This window comes from Protomyctophum parallelum (assembly GCF_964188405.1).
Source record: "Protomyctophum parallelum genome assembly, chromosome: 8".
Classification (NCBI taxonomy): Eukaryota; Metazoa; Chordata; class Actinopteri; order Myctophiformes; family Myctophidae; genus Protomyctophum; species Protomyctophum parallelum.
Genome location: NC_139703.1, coordinates 40,993,101 through 41,016,297, shown reverse-complemented (window position 1 = coordinate 41,016,297; position 23,197 = coordinate 40,993,101). Strand labels below are relative to the sequence as shown.

General features: G+C 46.0%; 1 protein-coding gene and 1 long non-coding RNA gene across 2 annotated transcripts in view; both read left to right on the top strand.

Annotated features, from left to right (window-relative positions):
• The window catches only part of LOC310863116, a 367,874-nt gene that overhangs the window by 73,214 nt on the left and 271,463 nt on the right, over positions 1-23,197 (top strand). The window lies entirely within an intron of this gene.
• Positions 1,417-22,757, top strand: cdk4 (cyclin dependent kinase 4). Its single transcript, XM_083771275.1, has 9 exons — positions 1,417-1,521; positions 6,184-6,457; positions 7,169-7,304; positions 8,999-9,166; positions 13,800-13,909; positions 18,536-18,586; positions 19,175-19,310; positions 20,943-21,944; positions 22,695-22,757. Exons 2-8 carry the CDS (start codon positions 6,213-6,215, stop codon positions 21,048-21,050), a joined length of 954 nt encoding a protein of 317 aa, XP_083627401.1. The 5' UTR covers positions 1,417-1,521; positions 6,184-6,212; the 3' UTR covers positions 21,051-21,944; positions 22,695-22,757.

Sequence of the window (23,197 nt, the reverse complement as noted above, 5' to 3'; positions counted from 1 at the left end):
CTCTGTTTGGTGTGCGACACAGTCATAGGGCATTAAGCAACTAGTCGACTAGTAAATCCACTAGTCGACCTTGTTGGTACTAGTTGACTAGTTGATAAGAAAAAAAAACGTTTTTGTTTTTGTTTTCCCTATTTTGTAGGCCTCAAGATCAGGTACATTATAGTTCTATAGTCACCAATGTACAGTTTTTAAATGTACAAATATTTATTTCCCAAAAAATAATAGGTAGTTAAACAAACAACTAGTTGACTAGTAAACTAGGCAACTAGTAAAAATGACTAGAAGTGAATGCCCTAAGTCATACTGTATTACACTACACTACACACAATACAGAAAGGCTGTTTGGTTTTGTAGCAAAGTTCCAGTCTGCATGGCTGTATTATTGTGTACTGTATACCCCTACTGTATGTCTTGGCTGAAGTGCTGTCGCATGAAGTTCTTTTTGACAGAGTATGACATGGACCCCATGATGGGTCCAGTCCAGACACCAGCCATGCACACACTTAAGGCTCATACATAGTCTGGATTTTCGGTGGTGAGGTGACCACCGAACTACAACATGACGTCACGAGCCGCGGTGAAGAGCAAACCACCGCCACCGCCCCTCAGCCCTTCTCTCTGTTTTTACTCACCACCGCTCAACGTTATTTCAGCTCCGGTGGTCAGCTCACCACCGGAGCGGTGGTCACCTCACCACCGGAGCAGTGGTCACCTCACCACCGAAAATCCAGACTATGAATAGGCCTTAACGCTCACCTCCCCGGCCTGGCTCCAAATCTATGGAATGCACTTCCCATTACAATCAGAACTGCAGCCTCACTCCCATCTTCCGCCTTAAGGCCTATTCATAGTCTGGATTTTCGGTGGTGAGGTGACCACCGCTCCGGTGGTGAGCTGACCACCGGAGCTGAAATAACGTTGAGCGGTGGTGAGTAAAAACAGAGAGAAGGGCTGAGGGGCGGTGGCGGTGGTTTGCTCTTCACCGCGGCTCGTGACGTCATGTTGTAGTTCGGTGGTCACCTCACCACCGAAAATCCAGACTATGTATGAGCCTTAAGTCTCAAAACGCACCTTTTCGATCATGGCCCATAGCACTCGCCCTATATCCCCTTAGATAGCACTTTATGTAGACTTCTTAGATAGCATTTTATACAGACTAGCATGTTACGTAGACAGCACTAGAATTGCATGTTATGTAGTCATAGCACTTTACAGTACATATGTGTAGTATAGTATAGTATGTATAGTTTATATAGTTTCATGTTGAGGTGTCCTCAACTAGCTGTCCCCGGACCCCCTAGCCCTGGGGGGGGTCCCCGGACCCCACCTTGGGAACCACTGAGTTAGAAAGGACATCTGCTGTGTAGCTCCGCCTCCGACTCTGACTGATCGAACAACAGGAAGTCTCCTCCAGAGAGAGCAGAGCAGAGCAGAGGAGTCGGAGGGGCTGAGATCTGCTTTACTTTACCCCCAAAAAACACCCCGAAAAGTGGATCAACAAACAACAACAACACAGTCCTGGTGAGTGTAGAACACAGGGGTCCGTGGTGGGGGCGGGGCACCAACCTGAAACACCAACTATATTATTGTCACATGATTACACTGTGTTTGTTTGTGTAGGATATTATTATATCTGTGGGAGAAGGAGAGACAACAGTGTTGCAACATGTTGCTATTAAGTTTTATATACTCGCCAACTTATTGTTACTTTGTATCCAACATGCGACCATAGAAGGGCTTTTCCTCTCTCTCTTCTTTCTCTGCCACGTCAGTGCACATGCGTGCGTGCGTGTGTGTGTGGCTGTTTGTGCGCGGTAGCACCAGAGTGTGTTTGTGTGTGTGTGTGTGTTGTCTAACTTGTCTTATTGTTACTAATTTATGCTCCGACTTAATGAACACAATGGACGCTGTAGGAAGATCACCACGTGTCGAGAGAGAGAGAGAGAGAGAGGACTGAGGGAGAGAGGGAGGGAGAGAGAGAGGTTGATGACGTCGTGTCCTGCCACATTTCGCATGTTATGACGCTCTGGGGCAGGCGAATGGTACTGGCCAATCAGCAGCAAGCGGATAATACATACATAATTAATTAATAAGTTCCTCTCTTGTTTTGATGAATTGAACATGGTGGACCCTCTTGTAAACAAGTGTAATGCTTAATTGGGTCACAGTTAACAGTCTTTGTATTGAGTTTGTGCTTGAAATGTACTGTAATTCTGCAGACTGTTAATACATATTTCAATCAATCAATCAATCAATGTTGTTGAGGGGGGCTCTAGCCCCTCCCCTAGCCCCTCCCATGTCCAGCTTTGAGGCTCTGTGTAAACTCATTGTCCTAAACACAAACATTAAATGCTGTTGGTAAACTGATGGACAGTTCTGAGTGTTTGTCGTAAACACAAACATTAAATGCTGTTGGTAAACTGATGGACAGTTTGGAGTGTTTGTTATAAACACAAACATTAAATGCTGTTGGTAAACTGATGGACAGTTTGGAGTGTTTGTTATAAACACAAACATTAAATGCTGTTGGTAAACTGATGGACAGTTTGGAGTGTTTGTTATAAACACAAACATTAAATGCTGTTGGTAAACGGATGGACAGTTTGGAGTGTTTGTTATAAACACAAACATTAAATGCTGTTGGTAAACGGATGGACAGTTTGGAGTGTTTGTCCTAAACACAAACATTAAATGCTGTTGGTAAACTGATGGACAGTTTGGGCCGATTCATACTCCTATTTTAGAGCCGAATAAAAGTCGGTTCGGTGCTGTAAAGCCTACAATTTGACGTCATTTGAGGTTCGGGGGGGCGGGTACCGTCCTAAAGTCGGCTCTTCGGTGCTACTGAAAATTTCTGACGAGCCGAAATCATTTCGGCACTACAGCGCCGAAACAGCGGTAAAATAGGAGTATGAATCGGCCCTTTGTCGTAAACACAAACATTAAATGCTGTTGATAAACTGATGGACAGTTTGGAGGGTTTGTCGTAAACACAAACATTAAATGCTGTTGGTAAACTGATGGACAGTTTGGAGGGTTTGTCGTAAACACAAACATTAAATGCTGTTGGTAAACTGATGGACAGTTTGGAGGGTTTGTTGTAAACACAAACATTAAATGCTGTTGATAAACTGATGGACAGTTTGGAGTGTTTGTCCTAAACACAAACATTAAATGCTGTTGGTAAACTGATGGACAGTTTGGAGGGTTTGTTGTGAACACAAACATTAAATGCTGTTGGTAAACTGATGGACAGTTTGGAGTGTTTGTCCTAAACACAAACATTAAATGCTGTTGGTAAACTGATGGACAGTTCTGAGTGTTTGTCCTAAACACAAACATTAAATGCTGTTGGTAAACTGATGGACAGTTTGGAGTGTGGAGTGGCGCGCTATGAGCTTGTAGATCTGCTATTTTTCAATAGCTAAAGCATAACATGATGCTAACACCAAAACGGGTTCCCGTTCTGAATGGGTTAAATGCTGTCGGTAAACTGATGGACAGTTTTGAGACAGGACCCCATGAGACAGTTTGACATGCATTAGTCCATGGACCGGACCCCCATTTAATGGCATTTCCATCTCTGGGACCCCCAATTTATATTGTAAAAAATCAATGTTCATTTTTAACTCTGAGAGTGTTCCATTTGGAACCAAATGGACCCCAAACGCACCCCTCTTGGGGAAACCCCCGGTTCAGAACCAGCAGGGCACAGTGGACGCTGTACAGTAGTTCAGAACCGGCGGCAGTGGTGTGCACAGACATTTAGAGGGGCAGGTGCTCAAGTGAAAAAAGGGCACCTTGTGCAGCGCATTTTGGGGCGGGAACCCATTTTGGTGCTTTAGCTATTGAAAAATAGCAGATCCACAAGCTCATAGCGCGCCACCGAGTGGCGCGCTATGAGCTTGTAGGTCTGCTATTTCTTTTAATCGAAGAACCACTGACATTGTGGGGGCCTAATTAATATAGTAGAAGCTTTTTATCAAGATTTGATCAATGTCACCGCATGGTCCACACACTACAAATTAAGAAAAAAATTAGTGCAAAATTGCCGAAAGGGCAGGGGGTGCTCTAGCACCCCCTAGTGTCTATCTGTGCACGCCACTGACCGACGGAGCACAGTGGACGCTGTACAGTAGTCGTGACTTGTGATTCGTACCCGTCGCGATTGTGAACGGCAGAGCGGCGTATAATTATATCTGTCCTATAATCAGACAGACAGTGGGGACAGTTTGCCCTTTCAATTCCGTTGTAATGTTTATTTGTGTGTGCTTGTATGTGTGCACGTGTGTGTGTGTGCGTGTGCGTGTGTGCACGTGCGTGTGTAATGTGTATGTGTGCGTATGTATGTGTGCATGTGTGTGTGCGTGTGTGTGTGTGTGCAGAGGTTAAAATAGGGTGCATTTTGCATCCCAAAACGCAGTTTATAGTTAAGGGACGCAATAAAACAACCAGCTCTACTGTACTGTTTTTTATTCTAGTTGATTTAGTTATAATAATCATTTATTCAGTTTTCTTCATTAATATAACCACATTATAAACATAAAATTAAATGGAAGTTAAATGCTGCAATTTGTAAAAACGGCAAAATAATGTGACTCCTATAACGTAGTTGAAGTGGGACTCATAAAATGTCCCTGGGACTCATCTCTAAAAGACCATCCCTGCATCCTGGGACTCATCTCTAAAAGACCATCCCTGCATCCTGGGACTCATCTCTAAAAGACCATCCCTGCATCCTGGGACTCATTTCTAAAAGACCATCCCTGCATCCTGGGACTCATTTCTAAAAGACCATCCCTGCATCCTGGGACTAATCTCTAAAAAGACCATCCCTGCATCCTGGGACTCATTTCTAAAAGACCATCCCTGCATCCTGGGACTCATTTCTAAAAGACCATCCCTGCATCCTGGGAGTCATCTCTAAAAGACCATCCCTGCATCCTGGGACTCATCTCTAAAAGACCATCCCTGCATCCTGGGACTCATTTCTTAAAGACCATCCCTGCATCCTGGGACTCATCTCTAAAAGACCATCCCTGCATCCCGAGACTCATTTCTAAAAGACCATCCCTGCATCCCGGGACTCGTCTCTAAAAGACCATCCCTGCATCCTGGGACTCATTTCTTAAAGACCATCCCTGCATCCTGGGACTCATCTCTAAAAGACCATCCCTGCATCCCGAGACTCATTTCTAAAAGACCATCCCTGCATCCCGGGACTCATCTCTAAAAGACCATCCCTGCATCCTGGGACTCATTTCTAAAAGACCATCCCTGCATCCTGGGACTGATTTCTAAAAGACCATCCCTGCATCCTGGGACTCATCTCTAAAAGACCATCCCTGCATCCTGGGACTCATCTCTAAAAGACCATCCCTGCATCCTGGGACTCATTTCTAAAAGACCATCCCTGCATCCTGGGACTCATTTCTAAAAGACCATCCCTGCATCCTGGGACTAATCTCTAAAAAGACCATCCCTGCATCCTGGGACTCATTTCTAAAAGACCATCCCTGCATCCTGGGACTCATTTCTAAAAGACCATCCCTGCATCCTGGGAGTCATCTCTAAAAGACCATCCCTGCATCCTGGGACTCATCTCTAAAAGACCATCCCTGCATCCTGGGACTCATTTCTTAAAGACCATCCCTGCATCCTGGGACTCATCTCTAAAAGACCATCCCTGCATCCCGAGACTCATTTCTAAAAGACCATCCCTGCATCCCGGGACTCGTCTCTAAAAGACCATCCCTGCATCCTGGGACTCATTTCTTAAAGACCATCCCTGCATCCTGGGACTCATCTCTAAAAGACCATCCCTGCATCCCGAGACTCATTTCTAAAAGACCATCCCTGCATCCCGGGACTCATCTCTAAAAGACCATCCCTGCATCCTGGGACTCATTTCTAAAAGACCATCCCTGCATCCCGGGACTCATCTCTAAAAGACCATCCCTGCATCCTGGGACTCATTTCTAAAAGACCATCCCTGCATCCTGGGACTCATTTCTAAAAGACCATCCCTGCATCCTGGGACTCATCTCTAAAAGACCATCCCTGCATCCTGGGACTCATCTCTAAAAGACCATCCCTGCATCCTGGGACTCATTACATTGATAACATGTTTACATCACTGGTGTGTGTGCATGTATGTGTGCGTGTGTGTGTGCGTGTGCGTAGAGCGTCCAGCGGGGGTGTGGTCCTAGACGATGAGCCTGGCCATGGCCCAGAGCGGCGGCGTTGGGGGCGGGGCTCTGCAGTACGAGCCCGTGGCGGAGATCGGAGGCGGGGCCTACGGGACGGTGTATAAGGCGCGCCACGTGGAGAGCGGTCAGTTCGTGGCGCTGAAGAGCGTGCGCGTCCAGACGGACCAGGACGGGCTGCCCGTCTCCACCGTCAGGGAGGTGGCGCTGCTGCGCAGGCTGGACCAGTTCGACCACCCCAACGTCGTCAAGTAAGGACCCTAACCCCTAAACCCTAACCCCGGCCTAAACCCTAACCCCAACGTCGTCAAGTAAGGACCCTAACCCCTAAACCCTAACCACCCCAACGTCGTCAAGTAAGACCCTAAACCTAACCCCTAAACCTTAACCCCTTAACCCTAAACCTTAACCCCTAACGCATAAACCTAACCACCCCAACATCGTCAAGTAAGACCCTAACCCTAACCCCTAAACCTGACCACCCCAACGTCGTCAAGTAAGGACCCTAACCCTAACCCCTAAACCCTGACCACCCCAACGTCGTCAAGTAAGACCCCTAACCACTAACCCCTAACCCTAACCCCTAAACCTGACCACCCCAACGTCGTCAAGTAAGGACCCTAACCCTAAACCCTAACCCCTAACCCCAACGTCGTCAAGTAAGGGCCGCTGTATAACCCTACACCCTAACCAGTCGGACAGATATTCTGTGAAGCCACTGAGGAAATCGGGACTTCCTGAAAGTTCATATAATGGCCTGTTGTGGCGCTGTCATTGGGCCCAAAAAACGCCATAGCTCCATAGAGGTCCATGTATTTGGGCCCAACTTCACCTAGACTGTATTACCTTAATAAACATGGTCATGAATACTTTCTGCTTCCAGTCACTAGTTTAAAGTCTCATTTCTCATGTCATAATATTCCTGGATAATATTCACCTGGAGGGTGTGTTGTACCCTCCAGGCTCATGGATGTGTGTGCTTCCAAACGGACCGACCAGGAGACTAAAGTCACTCTGGTGTTTGAACACGTTGACCAAGACCTGAAGACCTTCCTGGACAAGGCCCCTCCCACTGGCCTATCGGAGAGCTGCATCAAGGTAACGAGGCCCCTCCCACTGGCCTATCGGAGAGCTGCATCAAGGTAACGAGGCCCCTCCCACTGGCCTATCGGAGAGCTGCATCAAGGTAACGAGGCCCCTCCCACTGGCCTATCGGAGAGCTGCATCAAGGTAACGAGGCCCCTCCCACTGGCCTATCGGAGAGCTGCATCAAGGTAACGAGGCCCCTCCCACTGGCCTATCGGAGAGCTGCATCAAGGTAACGAGGCCCCTCCCTCTGGCCCCTCCCTCTGGCCCCTCCCACTGGCCTATCGGAGAGCTGCATCAAGGTAACGAGGCCCCTCCCACTGGCCTATCGGAGAGCTGCATCAAGGTAACGAGGCCCCTCCCACTGGCCTATCGGAGAGCTGCATCAAGGTAACGAGGCCCCTCCCTCTGGCCCCTCCCTCTGGCCCCTCCCACTGGCCTATCGGAGAGCTGCATCAAGGTAACGAGGCCCCTCCCACTGGCCTATCGGAGAGCTGCATCAAGGTAACGAGGCCCCTCCCACTGGCCTATCAGAGAGCAGCATCAAGGTAACAAGGCCCCTCCCACTGGTCTGGCCCCTCCCTCTGGCCTATCGGAGAGCAGCATCAAGGTAACAAGGCCCCTCCCACTGGTCTGGCCCCTCCCTCTGGCCTATCGGAGAGCAGCATCAAGGTAACAAGGCCCCTCCCACTGGTCTGGCCCCTCCCTCTGGCCCCTCCCCTCCCTCTGGGCCCTCCCCTCCCTCTGGCCCCTCCCCTCCCTCTGGGCCCTCCCCTCCCTCTGGCCCCTCCCCTCCCTCTGGCCCCTCCCCTCCCTCTGGGCCCTCCCCTCCCTCTGGCCCCTCCCCTCCCTCTGGCCCCTCCCCTCCCTCTGGCCCCTCCCTCTGGCCTAGCCCCTCCCGCTGGCCCCTCCCTCTGGCCCCTCCCTATGGCCCCTCCCTCTGGCCCCTCCCTCTGGCCCCTCCCTCTGGCCCCTCCCTCTGGCCTATCAGAGAGCTGCATCAAGGTAATGTCTCGTACACACTGCGCCATATTTTCTCCTATTATGCTGTCGGAGAGCATTTTATTATTATTATGCTGTCGGGGAGCATTTTCCAGTGAGCACAGGAAAGCTGTGCTCACTGTCTGTCGACTGTATCGATAGATGATGAGTTGGTTATATATATATATATATATATATATGACCCTTATTCCGTGGATAAATCCCTGTGTCTATACTTATTGGTATATATTAGCCCAATATTGCTGTTATTGCATTTCACTTGAATAATGTTGATAAACCGCATCGGAATCAACGCTGCAGCAGCGCACAACTTTGGACCTTGTGCGCGCTGTGTGCGACGTGCGTGCGTGTGCATGCGTGCTGTGTGCGTGTGCATGCGCGCTGTGTGCGTGCGTGTGCATGCGCGCTGTGTGCGTGTGTGCGTGCATTTTAACCCATTCTGAACGGGAACCCATTTTGGTGTTAGCATCATGTTATGCTTTAGCTATTAAAAAATAGCAGATCTACAAGCTCATAGCGCGCCACCGAGTGGCGCGCTACGAGCTTGTAGGTCTGCTATTTTTGAAAAATCGAAGAACGACTGACATTTTCTAGAATCTGATCTCAGGACAGAATGAGTTAATCAGACCAGTGTGTGTCCAGTGGAAACCTCGTATGAATCTGATCTCAGGTCAGAATGGGGCTAAACGTGCGCTGTGTTCCAGGACCTGATGAACCAGCTGCTGTGCGGCCTGGCCTTCCTTCACTCCAACCGGGTGATGCATCGAGACCTGAAGCCGGAGAACGTCCTGGTGACCAGCCAGGGGACGCTGAAACTGGCCGACTTCGGCCTGGCACGGATCTACAGCTGTCACATGGCCCTGACCCCCGTGGTGAGTACAGTACAGTACAGTACAGTACAGTACAGTACAGTACAGTACAGTACAGTACAGTACAGTACAGTACAGTACAGTACAGTACAGTACAGTATCTACAGCTGTCACATGGCCCTGACCCCCGTGGTGAGACACAGTACAGTACAGTACAGTACAGTACAGTACAGTACAGTACAGTACAGTACAGTACAGTATCTACAGCTGTCACATGGCCCTGACCCCCGTGGTGAGAGACAGTACAGTACAGTACAGTACAGTACAGTACAGTACAGTACAGTATCTACAGCTGTCACATGGCCCTGACCCCTGTGGTGAGAGACAGTACAGTACAGTACAGTACAGTACAGTACAGTACAGTACAGTACAGTACAGTACAGTACAGTACAGTACAGTACAGTACAGTACAGTATCTACAGCTGTCACATGGCCCTGACCCCCGTGGTGAGAGACAGTACAGTACAGTACAGTACAGTACAGTACAGTACAGTACAGTACAGTATCTACAGCTGTCACATGGCCCTGACCCCTGTGGTGAGAGACAGTACAGTACAGTACAGTACAGTACAGTACAGTATCTACAGCTGCCACATGGCCCTGACCCCCGTGGTGAGAGACAGTACAGTACAGTACAGTACAGTACAGTACAGTACAGTACAGTACAGTACAGTACAGTACAGTATCTACAGCTGCCACATGGCCCTGACCCCCGTGGTGAGAGACAGTACAGTACAGTACAGTACAGTACAGTACAGTACAGTACAGTACAGTACAGTACAGTACAGTACAGTACAGTACAGTACAGTACAGTACAGTACAGTACAGTACAGTAGAGGGTCTACAGCTGCCACATGGCCCTGACCCCCGTGGTACGATACAGTACAGTACAGTACAGTACAGTACAGTACAGTACAGTACAGTACAGTACAGTATCTACAGCTGTCACATGGCCCTGTGGTGAGATAGAGTACAGTGCAGTACAGTACAGTACAGTAGAGGGTCTACAGCTGTCACATGGCCCTGTGGTGAGATAGAGTACAGTACAGTACAGTACAGTACAGTACAGTACAGTACAGTACAGTACAGTACAGTACAGTACAGTACAGTAGAGGGTCTACAGCTGTCACATGGCCCTGACCCCCGTGGTAGGATACAGTACAGTACAGTACAGTACAGTACAGTACAGTACAGTACAGTACAGTACAGTACAGTACAGTACAGTACAGTACAGTATCTACAGCTGTCACATGGCCCTGTGGTGAGATAGAGTACAGTGCAGTACAGTACAGTAGAGGGTCTACAGCTGTCACATGGCCCTGTGGTGAGATACAGTACAGTACAGTACAGTACAGTACAGTACAGTACAGTACAGTACAGTACAGTACAGTACAGTACAGTACAGTACAGTACAGTACAGTAGAGGGTCTACAGCTGTCACATGGCCCTGACCCCCGTGGTACGATACAGTACAGTACAGTACAGTACAGTACAGTACAGTACAGTACAGTACAGTACAGTACAGTACAGTACAGTACAGTACAGTACAGTACAGTACAGTACAGTACAGTACAGTACAGTAGAGGGTCTACAGCTGTCACATGGCCCTGACCCCCGTGGTGAGAGACAGTACAGTACAGTACAGTATCTACAGCTGTCACATGGCCCTGTGGTGAGATAGAGTACAGTACAGTACAGTACAGTACAGTACAGTAGAGGGTCTACAGCTGTCACATGGCCCTGACCCCCGTGGTGAGAGACAGTACAGTACAGTACAGTATCTACAGCTGTCACATGGCCCTGTGGTGAGATAGAGTACAGTACAGTACAGTACAGTACAGTACAGTAGAGGGTCTACAGCTGTCACATGGCCCTGACCCCCGTGGTACGATACAGTACAGTACAGTACAGTACAGTACAGTACAGTACAGTACAGTACAGTACAGTACAGTACAGTACAGTAGAGGGTCTACACCTGTCACATGGCCCTGACCCCCGTGGTGAGAGACAGTACAGTACAGTACAGTATCTACAGCTGTCACATGGCCCTGTGGTGAGATAGAGTACAGTGCAGTACAGTACAGTAGAGGGTCTACAGCTGTCACATGGCCCTGACCCCCGTGGTAGGATACAGTACAGTACAGTACAGTACAGTACAGTACAGTACAGCTGTCACGCAACCCTGCACTCTTTATCTGCTGGAGATGCAGGTGTAACGACATGGATTTAGAAACAAAATAGTTCAGGAGACTTCAGAAGAAAACAATCTCCTGAATGCTGCTTTCCTTCCAGTATGGCACGGGTAAAAGGGCAGTTGTTTTACAGACGGGTAAAAGGGCAGTTGTTTTACAGACGGGTAAATGGGCAGTTGTTTTACAGACGGGTAAAAGGGGAGTTGTTTTACAGACGGGTAAAAGGGCAGTTGTTTTACAGACGGGTAAAAGGGCAGTTGTTTTACAGACGGGTAAAAGGGCAGTTGTTTTACAGACGGGTAAAAGGGCAGTTGTTTTACAGACGGGTAAAAGGGGAGTTGTTTTACAGACGGGTAAAAGGGCAGTTGTTTTACAGACGGGTAAAAGGGCAGTTGTTTTACAGACGGGTAAAAGGGCAGTTTTTTACAGACGGGTAAAAGGGCAGTTGTTTTACAGACGGGTAAAAGGGCAGTTGTTTTACAGACGGGTAAATGGGCAGTTGTTTTACAGACGGGTAAAAGGGGAGTTGTTTTACAGACGGGTAAAAGGGCAGTTGTTTTACAGACGGGTAAAAGGGGAGTTGTTTTACAGACGGGTAAAAGGGCAGTTGTTTTACAGACGGGTAAATGGGCAGTTGTTTTACAGACGGGGTAAAAGGGCAGTTGTTTTACAGACGGGTAAAAGGGCAGTTGTTTTACAGACGGGGTAAAAGGGCAGTTGTTTTACAGACGGGGTAAAAGGGCAGTTGTTTTACAGACGAGTAAAAGGGCAGTTGTTTTACAGACGGGTAAAAGGGCAGTTGTTTTACAGACGGGTAAAAGGGCAGTTGTTTTAAAGACGGGTAAAAGGGCAGTTGTGTGTGGTCAGTTTCAATGTCGTTTGCAGGTCATTCTGCATGTATTTGGGCCACAGAAGCTAAAAGCAGATCTACCAAGTTCAGAGTTAACTTTTGGTACCTTGAATTTGGGGAAACCACTTGACCGGGTGTGGTAGCTGGGTTCAGAGTCCTATTCCAGAAAAGATGAGATGTAGTTGGGACAATCTACAAGCATGGCTTTATACAAGAACAGGTGCCAATGCAGTTTGGGTGCAGTACTTAGTATAGACTAGTCATTTGGTTAGACCAGTCATTAGTCCTACAACTACAACCTATCTCAAACCCTCACCCTAAACCCTAACCTCCCAACGGGGCAGCACACCTAAACCTAACCTTCACCCATGTCTAACCAATGACTATAGACCGATTCCGTAGCGGGTCTCATGGTCGCAGCCTACGTATTTCCTGTAGGCGGACTCGACGTAGCTGCGGGGGTAAAACCCTCACCAGGCGCACCTCTTCCACTACAGTGAACGGCAAAGTGACTGATGTTAGTCTGCCTCAAACTTTACTCCTTTACCTGCTTTTTTACTAACACTAACATTACAAAGATGCCCAGAACATCGAGATGAACCTGTGTAGTTTATGGCTGCTCCAACAGTAGTGGCAACATAAAAAATAAAATAAAAACGGAATGTCAAAATATCCACCGTGGTGGCTGAGACCAGAGCCATTGAGTAATGGTTGAGACAAAGCAGTGAAGGTTCCTGAAAGATACATAATTTCAGTCTTACCCAATACCCAATCTTTCTGTTTTATGAACACAAGGCTGCTGTATTTTATACCTCATACTAAGCATTTAAAGTATGAGGTATAAAGTACAGCAGCCTTGTGTTAATAAAACAGAAATATTTGGTATTGGGTAAGACTGGCCTTATGTGTCTTTCACTGCTTCGTCTCAACCATTACTCAATGGCTCTGGTCTCCGCCATCGCGGTGGATATTAGACATTCCGTTTTTATTTTATTTTTATGTTGCCACTACTGTTGGAGCAGCCATAAACTACACAGGTTCATCTCGATGTTCTGGGCATCTTTGTAATGTTAGTGTTAGTAAAAAAGCAGGTAAAGGAGTAAAGTTTGAGGTCACTCTGCCGTTCACTGTAGTGGAAGAGGTGCGCCTGGTGAGGGTTTTACCCCCGCAGCTACGTCGAGTCCGCCTACAGGAAATACGTAGGCTGCGACCATGAGACCCGCTACGGAATCGGTCTATAGTCTAAACTGCGTATGCACCCCATGCAGTTCTCGTGTCTCTGTCAGGGAGGGCCATCCGACCTTGTTATTTAACCCATTCTGAATGGGAACCCATTTTGGTGTTAGCATCATGTTATGCTGTAGCTATTGATAAATAGCAGATCTACAAGCTCATAGCGCGCCACCAAGTGGCGCGATACGAGCTTGTAGGTCTGCTATTTTTTGAAAAATCTAAGAACGACTGACTTTTTTAAAATCTGATCTCAGGTCAGAATGGGTTAATCAGACCAGTGTGTGTCCAGTGGAAACCTCGTATGAATCAGATCTCGGGTCAGAATGGGATAAGATACAACGGGTTCTTGTGTTGTTTTCAGGTGGTCACGTTGTGGTATCGTCCTCCAGAGGTTCTTCTCCAGGCGTCCTACGCCACGCCCATAGACATCTGGAGCACGGGCTGCATCTTCGCCGAGATGTTCAGACGCAAGTGAGTGACCGGAAGAATAACTGATGTGTAACCCATTTTTCACCCCTGTGTCAATCATCTAATGTGATCCTGGGCTCTACACACCCTCCACCAACCTAGTCCCCATATATGGGGGACAAGGTGAGACCAACCTAGTCCCCATATATGGGGGACAAGGGGAGAGCAACCTAGTCCCCATATATGGGGGACAAGGGGAGACCAACCTAGTCCCCATATATGGGGGACAAGGGGAGAGCAACCTAGTCCCCATATATGGGGGACAAGGGGAGAGCAACCTAGTCCCCATATATGGGGGACAAGGGGAGAGCAACCTAGTCCCCATATATGGGGGACAAGGGGAGAGCAACGGACTTGAACTCATGCTTCCTTCATGCCTGAGTGTCCAAGTTGCTCCTTTACACCTGACAGGGGGGAGTTTCCCTGGTTGGACGTAGCGCGTGGAAGGAACACGTTATTCCAACTAGGGCTGTCAGAACGAATTTCATAATATGAAAGAAATTTGAATATTAAAAAATATATATATATTCGAAAGCTAAAATTGCCATTCGAATGGAGCTTTTATCATTTATTAATTCTATTTAATATTTTTATTTTGTTTTATGTTATTTTATCCGCTCACTAAATGTATTGAGTAACGAATCTACCGCTGTGATATCTCCCCGGCCGCTTCCACTGCATGTGAAAACGTGCACGTTCACGTCTCGAGCGAATGTGGGCCGGGTTCCGGACCCCATGGCCTTGCGACCGTAATAGAGACGGCTTAGTGGCCCGGTGATAAATGAGCGGAGACTAGCCAGCTACACGAAGGTGACAAGGACCCCGATTGCAAAGGCTGAGCACGCGGTCAAAAACGTCAAAATGTCTCGAAAATATTTTCGGAGGCTCGATTTTCGTGCGTTCTAGGCGCCGTGGCCTCGCGGTACCGCCGCTAACAAGCCCGCGGTTCCGTGGGTCCTGAGCGGGCCGACGAGGGCTACTCCGCATGGTCAAGCCCGTCGCGCAGAACCCAGGCGGTACCCCCGAAAAGTTTCGAAATGTCCGGAGGAGCGGCGGCGCTTAGAGTGACCGCAATGACATGACATAATGTCCGTGGAAACACAAGCATTCGGTGGGTCTCGCGCTAGGCCTGTCGTTTTACGTTTCACGTTCACTCACTGTAAAATGCATTTGCACTATAGACAGACAACAATCTTACCGTGCTGAGTGCACTGTGCTCAATAAAACAGTTTAAACGCTATTTTGTGCGGTGAAAACCATTATTATGTGTGCTGAAACTGAAAGTACTGCTTTGTCGTTTGGAAGGGGGGGGGCCTCTAGTGGACAGAACGTGCATCGTATTATATTCTGTGTATTATTATAGGCTAAATATGAGCTAAAATAAACAATGTAAATATTCGAATATTTCCGAATATTACAAATAATGAAGCAATGAAATTCGAATTGGATTATAGAGGTGAACTGACAGCCCTAATTCCAACCAGTTCCTTTCCCCTCCATCAGGCGCCGCGGCTGGCCAGGAGGAGGGGCAGTTTAGTGACCAGGATTACTGCATGTTTTTTGTGAGGGTACCTACCCTAGGTATTTTATTTCTCATGTCGTCTCTGTCCTCTCATCTCCACGTTCTAACTATAGTTTTAGTTTTCGTAAATAAATGCCCTACTCGTTCATACAAAATCAGCAAATCCCACATGTAAAAATAGCGCTTTTATTCAAAGCTTCTTTTCAAACACATTCACACACCGATGGCGGAGGAAACCATGCGAGGCACCGAGTTGCACGTCGGGAGCATTCAGGGGTTCAGAGTCTTGAGGAGCATTCAGGGGTTAATTCAGAGTCTTGCTCGAGGACACTTCCACACCATGGCCCTCATTTATCGACGTGGCGTACGCCAAAATATGGGTGCACGGCACGCCGGAATTACCGCAATTAATTAATCGTTAATTTATCATTTCCGCAAAACCTTGAACTTGAACGTGAGCCGGGACAGAAATCACGTCAGGTCGGGAGCTGTCGTAGGCTTTGTCCTGTTTTTCTGTCGTAGAAAAGCGGAGCAGCGTTGACTGACCAGCTGAGAGGCTGTCACAGGCATCGAAACATATCTATTCACCCTTAAAATGTTTATATAAAACTGTATGTATATCAATGAGGTGTCTTTGTGTCATATGACATTGGTAGGAGATTTCCAACTTTACAAGCAATTACAATCGCGCAATTAAAAACAATGTTGCAAGTCAGATGCTTAAAGGGACACTTCACCCTTTTTGCAAAAAAAAATATGTTAATGACGTTTAGAAGCTTTAGAACACTTTCCTGGGGGTCTTTATGTGTGTAATATGTGGTTTTAGATATTTTAGATTGTAGCAGTGAGCCCGGTGTCTCTAATGTCATGGACACTGGGCTCACTACCTTCCTGGACTACATGTTGTCTCAGTAAGACAGCTCTCCCCCTATCCACAAGGAGGAGCAGTGCACCAAATAATTATGGGAATTGTAGTCCAGGAAGGTAGTGAGACCAGTGTCCATGACATCAGAGACACTGGGCTCACTGATACAATCTAAAATATCTAAAACCACATATTACACACATAAAGACCCCCAGGAAAGTGTTCTAAAGCTTCTAAACGTCATTAACATATATGTTTTTGCAAAAAGGGTGAAGTGTCCCTTTGAGCCATTTAAACATTGTTTTGCATGATGGGAGGATTTGGCTGCCTGTGCTGGAATATTGTCATGACGGGACGTTGAGTAGTGCAGAGTGAACTCAGAGTCAATACAAGTCTATAGTCTAATCTACAGCAGGCCCATGTGGTCAGGTTTGTCTGGAGTTACGGTAGGCTATATGCAATCTCCTCCTGTTTAAGGGTAAACCTGACGCGTCGCTCGAATGCCAAATGTGTGCCGTGCCAGCGCAGCGTGCAGGGGACATCGGAGATAGGTCAGGGGTCATAGGTCATAGGTCAGGGGACATCGGAGATAGGTGGGCTAACCCAGCCAGCCCACCACCAGTGCCACTGTGCCACATGAGGCTGGTTTAGGCTGCACATTAATATAGTTGACAGTTGACAGCCCCAGCCACTGCAGCCACTAGCCAGGTAAATAGATTGTCATATAAACGTGCATGGTCACGGTGTCATGGACAGACCACAGTGATGGAGACAGACAGACAGCCAGGACTGCTGAGACTCAGGAGATGCACCTATTTGCAAAACAGCAGCGTGTGTGTGTGTGTGTGTGTGTGTGTGTGTGTGCGCGCGCGTGCCTATTTGTTATTTAATTCATGCAGGTGTTCGTTCTTTCTTTTCTTTCTTTGTGTGTGTGTGGCGCCTTGGATAAAGGCGCTATATAAATGCACCATTTATCATTTACCTGTAACACAATACCCATGTCAGCCTATGGCCTCTAGATGGCAGCAAACTCCCACCGTTGGCTCTTTCTGGGTGTTTTAAATCCCCCTGGAAAGCATCTGTTACATGATTATAAACCTGTATTCCTCTGTCTGAGAGAGAATACTGTACTGCTATTCATACAGTATTCCAGTATTGCATAAAGTGAAACATAAAAAAGTTTTTAATCTGGATGATTATGGTGTACAGCTCATGAAAATAAAAATAAAATCCTCTCTCAAAATATTAGAATATTTCGTGAGATCACTATAAAAAAAACACGTTTACAATACAGACCATCTGAAAAGTATGTTACTTTAAAACTTGGCCTACAATTCACGGAAAAAACGGAATTAATCGAAAAATCTAAACCTCCCGTTAACGGAAAAAACGGAATGACAATCAATATCAGTTATCGCGGGGTCAAAAGAGCAAAAATTAATATTTTTTCGCTAATATCACTAATGTTGGATGTAATTTACCAAAAAACGGCCGAAATCCGCGTGATCGTGCGCTATCGTGCACGCGCGCCGTCTCTATGTGCGTCGCTGTAAAAAATGTGATATTTTGCGATCTTTTGGGGTTGATTTGAGGATAATTTTACTTAGTTATGAAAAATATAGCATTAGCTTAGCAATCCGGACCAGCCAAGCTATTGACTAGGGTCAAAATAGTACAGGATGTTGTTGATCGTTCAACCGGAAGTGACTTAGGAAGATCCGTCTATTTTAGCCAAAATCAGCATAATGATGCTTTCCCGCCATCTGGTGGCGAATCGAGAGAATACATTTGCAATGAATGAATGACAAAAAAACATCTCTTCAATCCACCAGATCTTTCTTGTATGTTAAAACGATGAATTAAAAATATGCCAATTTGTTACCCAAACAAAAAAATTGGGGCTGGCAGGGCAAGGGTTAAGCACTCAATACTTGGTCTGGGCTACTTTTAAACAAATCATTTCATCGATGGGGCGTGGCATGTAATTAATGAAAAGGACAGAGATCTGGCCTCTCAGGTGTTAATGGAACTGCATCTGTAAGCTGAACTTCATTATTCGTTATTTCTGTATCAACTAGCAGTTTATATATATTTATACGTCAACATGTACAATCTCTTTATTAACTAGCAGATAATACACATTTATACGTCAACAAGTTAACATGTACAATCTCTTTATTAACTAGCAGATTATACACATTCATACGTCAACAAGTCAACATGTACAATCTCTTCCGTTCAGACCTTTGTTTTGTGGAGAGTCGGAAGTGGACCAGCTGGCAAAGATATTTGAGTGAGTATGAACAACCAATACAATGTGAAACAATATAATAACAACGTTAAACAGCAAAGCAAAATAATCGTTGAGTTGCCTTAACTCTGTATATAGAGCGTTGCAGTCCCTCCCCCTTTCAGAACAACGAGTGGCCCAGGAAATCAATCCCAATGAAATTTTCCCCATAGACTTTTCTTAAAGTATTTATTTAAAGACGGTTACGCGGCTTACGCCGCGGACAAAGCCAACTCGGATCGTGACAAATCATGACAATGAACACTATGTTTTGGGCCGATCAAATAATTTATAAGAAGAAAAACAAAACAAATAGTGTTTGTCTCCTGCCTTTATCTTTTTCTTTCTAATGATTTGATCGCCCCAAAATATTGTGTTCATTGTCATGATTTGTCACGATCCGAGTTGGCTTTGTCCGCGGCGTAACCGTCTTTAAATAAATACTTTAGGAAATGCCTATGAGGAAAATGAACGATTTATTTTCCGGGTCTCTCGAGGGGGCGGGACTGCGACGCTCTATTCCATGTAATGTGTCGGGTGTGTGTTTCATTTCATTGGATAAAATGTGGTCATGTGACCCGTGCATTTCAGTCTCATTGGATTACCACAAGAAGAGGAGTGGCCGAGTGACGTCACGCTGAAAAGAAAAAACTTCCCCCCTTATTTCTCTCGACCAATCACAGACTTTGTTCCGGAAATAAACGAACAGGGGGCACAGCTGCTGCGGGTAAGGATTAACATTTTAACCAAATTAACCCATTCTGACCTGAGATCAGATTCATACGAGGTTTCCACTGGACACACACTGGTCTGATTAACCCATTCTGACCTGAGATCAGATTCTGAAAATGTCAGTCGTTCTTCGATTTTTCAAAAATAGCAGACCGACAAGCTCTTAGTGCGCCACTCGGTGGCGCGCTATGAGCTTGTAGATCTGCTATTTTTAAATAGCTAAAGCATAACGTAATGCTAACACCAAAAGGAGTTCCTGCCTAAAATGGGTTAAAAACTGTATGGGGTGAATTTATCCAAATTAAAAACTGTATTGGGTGAATTTATCCAAATTAAAAACTGTATGGGGTGAATTTATCCAAATTAAAAACGGTATGGGGTGAATTTATCCAAATTAAAAACTGTATGGGGTGAATTTATCCAAATTAAAAACTGTGGGGTGAATTTATCCAAATTAAAAACTGTATGGGGTGAATTTATCCAAATTAAAAACTGTGTGGGGTGAATTTATCCAAATTAAAAACTGTGGGGTGAATTTATCCAAATTAAAAACTGTATGGGGTGAATTTATCCAAATTAAAAACTGTATGGGGTGAATTTATCCAAATTAAAAACTGTGTGGGGTGAATTTAACCAAATTAAAAACTGTATGGGGTGAATTTATCCAAATTAAAAACTGTGTGGGGTGAATTTAACCAAATTAAAAACTGTGTGGGGTGATTTTATCCAAATTAAAAACTGTATGGTGTGAATTTATCCAAATTAAAAACTGTATGGTGTGAATTTTAAAGACGCACCAGGTGCCATCTTGTGGCTGATGTAGCCAAAACACCCCTGAGGGGAACGACAACAACGGGAGGTATGAATTAATTCTAACGCGACTAGCGACGGGACCGCGATGGCCCGTCTCACACATCATCTTTGGTTAGAAGTGGACGGATTGATTTAGATGAAGAGTTTATTCACGTTTTAAGACTTAAGATCTCATCCACTAAAATGGAGGTGGACCACTTTGGATGTCGTCCCAACCGTAAATCGCATGTTTGCCCAACAGACGCTCCCAGCCTGTGGAGCGATGCGCTCCGTTATGATATCAATAATGTTCCGTCCTGTGATTAATCTCCGTCCTGAGCGTCGGGCGTTACTATTCGATAGGACGGAGACCTCAGGGTGTTGACGCGATCGCGATGATATGAAAACGGATGGCATCGCTCCACAGCCTATAGGAGCGCCCTGTTGCGCAATCCTCTATGTTGCGTAACAGTGAGAAGTCATCGAAAATGCCCCCCCCCCCCCCCTGTTCAGCCGATGAAAAACGAAAATCTTAATACGTTAATAACTCATCCCGTCCAATTCTAAGAAAAGATCTTGTGTTAGACGGTTAGTGTCCAGTCGCTAGTCGATTTAATCATGCCTCCCGTTGTTGTCGATCGCATCAAGATTGTTTTGGCTACATTTAGCATTTAGCTGCTCCTAGCCACATCCGGGATAACATCCGGACCGTCGGGAAAGGGGTCCATTCATTGCTATAAATCGATTGGAGCGCTATGATTTAATGGATTAAATAACCCCGTGTCAATTAGATTGTTAACCATTCGCGTGTCACTCTTGTTTCCCCCCCCCACAGGAAATGCTGACCTTTGACCCTGTGAGGAGGATCTCTGCCCTCAACTGTCTAGAACATCCTTATTTTCAGGACGACGATGACGACACAGTGACTCAGAGCAACGGCTGAGCGACGTCAGGGAAACATCTTGTCTTTCTATGTTTCTGACTCTACGTTGTTTCAGTCTTTCTATGTTTCTGACTCTACGTTGGTTCAGTCTTTCTATGTTTCTGACTCTACGTTGGTTCAGTCTTTCTTTGTTTCTGACTCTACGTTGGTTCAGTCTTTCTTTGTTTCTGACTCTACGTTGGTTCAGTCTTTCTATGTTTCTTACTCTACGTTGGTTCAGTCTTTCTTTGTTTCTGACTCTACGTTGGTTCAGTCTTTCTATGTTTCTGACTCTACGTTGGTTCAGTCTTTCTTTGTTTCTGACTCTACGTTGGTTCAGTCTTTCTATGTTTCTGACTCTACGTTGGTTCAGTGGCATTACGGCCTTTCCAGGATCCATCAACGACTTCCGGGCTCTTTTCCACCGTGGCTTGGTGGGATATCGGTCGTTACATAATATAATCTGTTGCACCCAAAATGCATTCCTTCCTTGATTGATTGATTGATTGATTGATTGGTGTCTGGGATATATAAATATAAAAAAAGGAATATGAAAAAAGGAAGAACAGACTGAAAGGTTCTGGGTTTTTTTTCTTACTTTTGAACTTTTAGAATATCGTAATTGATTATTTGATTTCATAGTGTTTATCGTTTGTTTTCATTGTGAAAGCAGTACCAGTGTTTGGTAGGGTGTAGTACTTAGTTTAGACAGTACTTAGTTTAGACAGTACTTAGTTTAGACTAGTCAATTGGTTTAGACCAGTCTCAAACCCTCACCCTAACCCTAACCTCCCAACGGGGCAGCACACCTAAACCTAACCTTAACCCATGTCTAACCAATGACTAGTCTAAACTAAGTATGCACCCTAAACCTAACCTTAGCCCATGTCTAACCAATGACTAGTCTAAACTAAGGTCACATTCTCACCTTATACTTCGGTAGACTCGAATGCGTATGGCGGAGAAATTGGGATTCTTGCATATTTAATTTGCTGCGGTTTGCCTTCACACTGTCATCCGCAGCAATTGGAAACGCAGCAGGGGGGACCTTTATCAATGTGTTCCATTCATAAACTAGCCTACACAGTGAAATCTATGGTGATAAAATTATACTCATAACGTGCATGTGTCGTGCCGTCTGGGACCCCCCCCCCCCCCTCTATCTCTCTTTCTCTCTCTACGCACGCAGCCCCCACACACTGTTCTTTTGACAGACAGAATATTCTGTAGGCTATAATAGGCTACACTGCAGTGTTTTTATGTGTTTTCTTAAGCAATTGATTAATGCACTCGTCCTCATTTCGATCAGGGCTTCAGTCTCCTCATTCGACCACGTCTATCCACGGTAACTAACGGGACATCTTTCCGCTGCGTAAAATATGCCTTCTCCGTCTCCAACGGTGTTCAGCTCCTCACCCGCCACATTGTATGCTTCATTTCCTTTATTTACTGCGGATTGCATTCACACCTGCGCCGAATCGTAATCAAGTGCGATTGGAAGCGAAGCGAAACCCCCGTTTTTGCTCGGAGTAGAATGCGGTTCTTTGATACGCATTAGGATTCGACTGATCCTTCACACCTGCCAAACGAAGCGCACTTTCTGACAATGCGCAGCAGGATTCGTTTTAATCGCAGCAAAGCTCTCTGGTGAGAATGTGACCTAAGTGTGCACCCCAAAGCAGTACCAGTGTTTGGTATACATGCGTGTTGCTTCCTTTGTGACCATTATTACTGCATTAATAACCACATTGTGGTGACCCATGCCTTATATGGACGTGTCGTTGTGAAGGTCCAGGTTCAGTGCCTCTCAAAGTGGGGGTTCCAAACGGGACCCTTCAGAGTCCCTGGAGTATAGGGGGGTTCCAAATGGACCCTTTAAAACCCATTCTGACCTGAGATCAGATTCTAAAAATGTCCGTTTGAAAATGACAGTTTTCTGAAAAAGCTATGTTTCTACAGTATGACAGTCGTTCTTCGACTCATAGCGCGCCACTCGGTGGCGCGCTATGAGCTTGTAGATCTGCTATTTTTCAATAGCTAAAGCATGACATGATGCTAACACCAAAAGGGGTTCCCGTTCAAAATGGGTTAAACTGAATGGAAACTGAAGGACTGAATGGGTTCAGAAAAATAAAATAAAAAGTCTTCTAAATCCTAAAAAAGCTTTC

Excerpts from the sequence above, each read along its gene's own strand:
- cdk4 (XM_083771275.1), top strand. The coding sequence starts at position 6,213 with ATGAGCCTGGCCATGGCCCAGAGCGGCGGCGTTGGGGGCGGGGCTCTG. Across the intron at positions 7,305-8,998 it reads TATCGGAGAGCTGCATCAAG|GACCTGATGAACCAGCTGCT; the intron begins GTAACGAGGCCC and ends GCTGTGTTCCAG. Across the intron at positions 13,910-18,535 it reads GCCGAGATGTTCAGACGCAA|ACCTTTGTTTTGTGGAGAGT; the intron begins GTGAGTGACCGG and ends TCTTCCGTTCAG.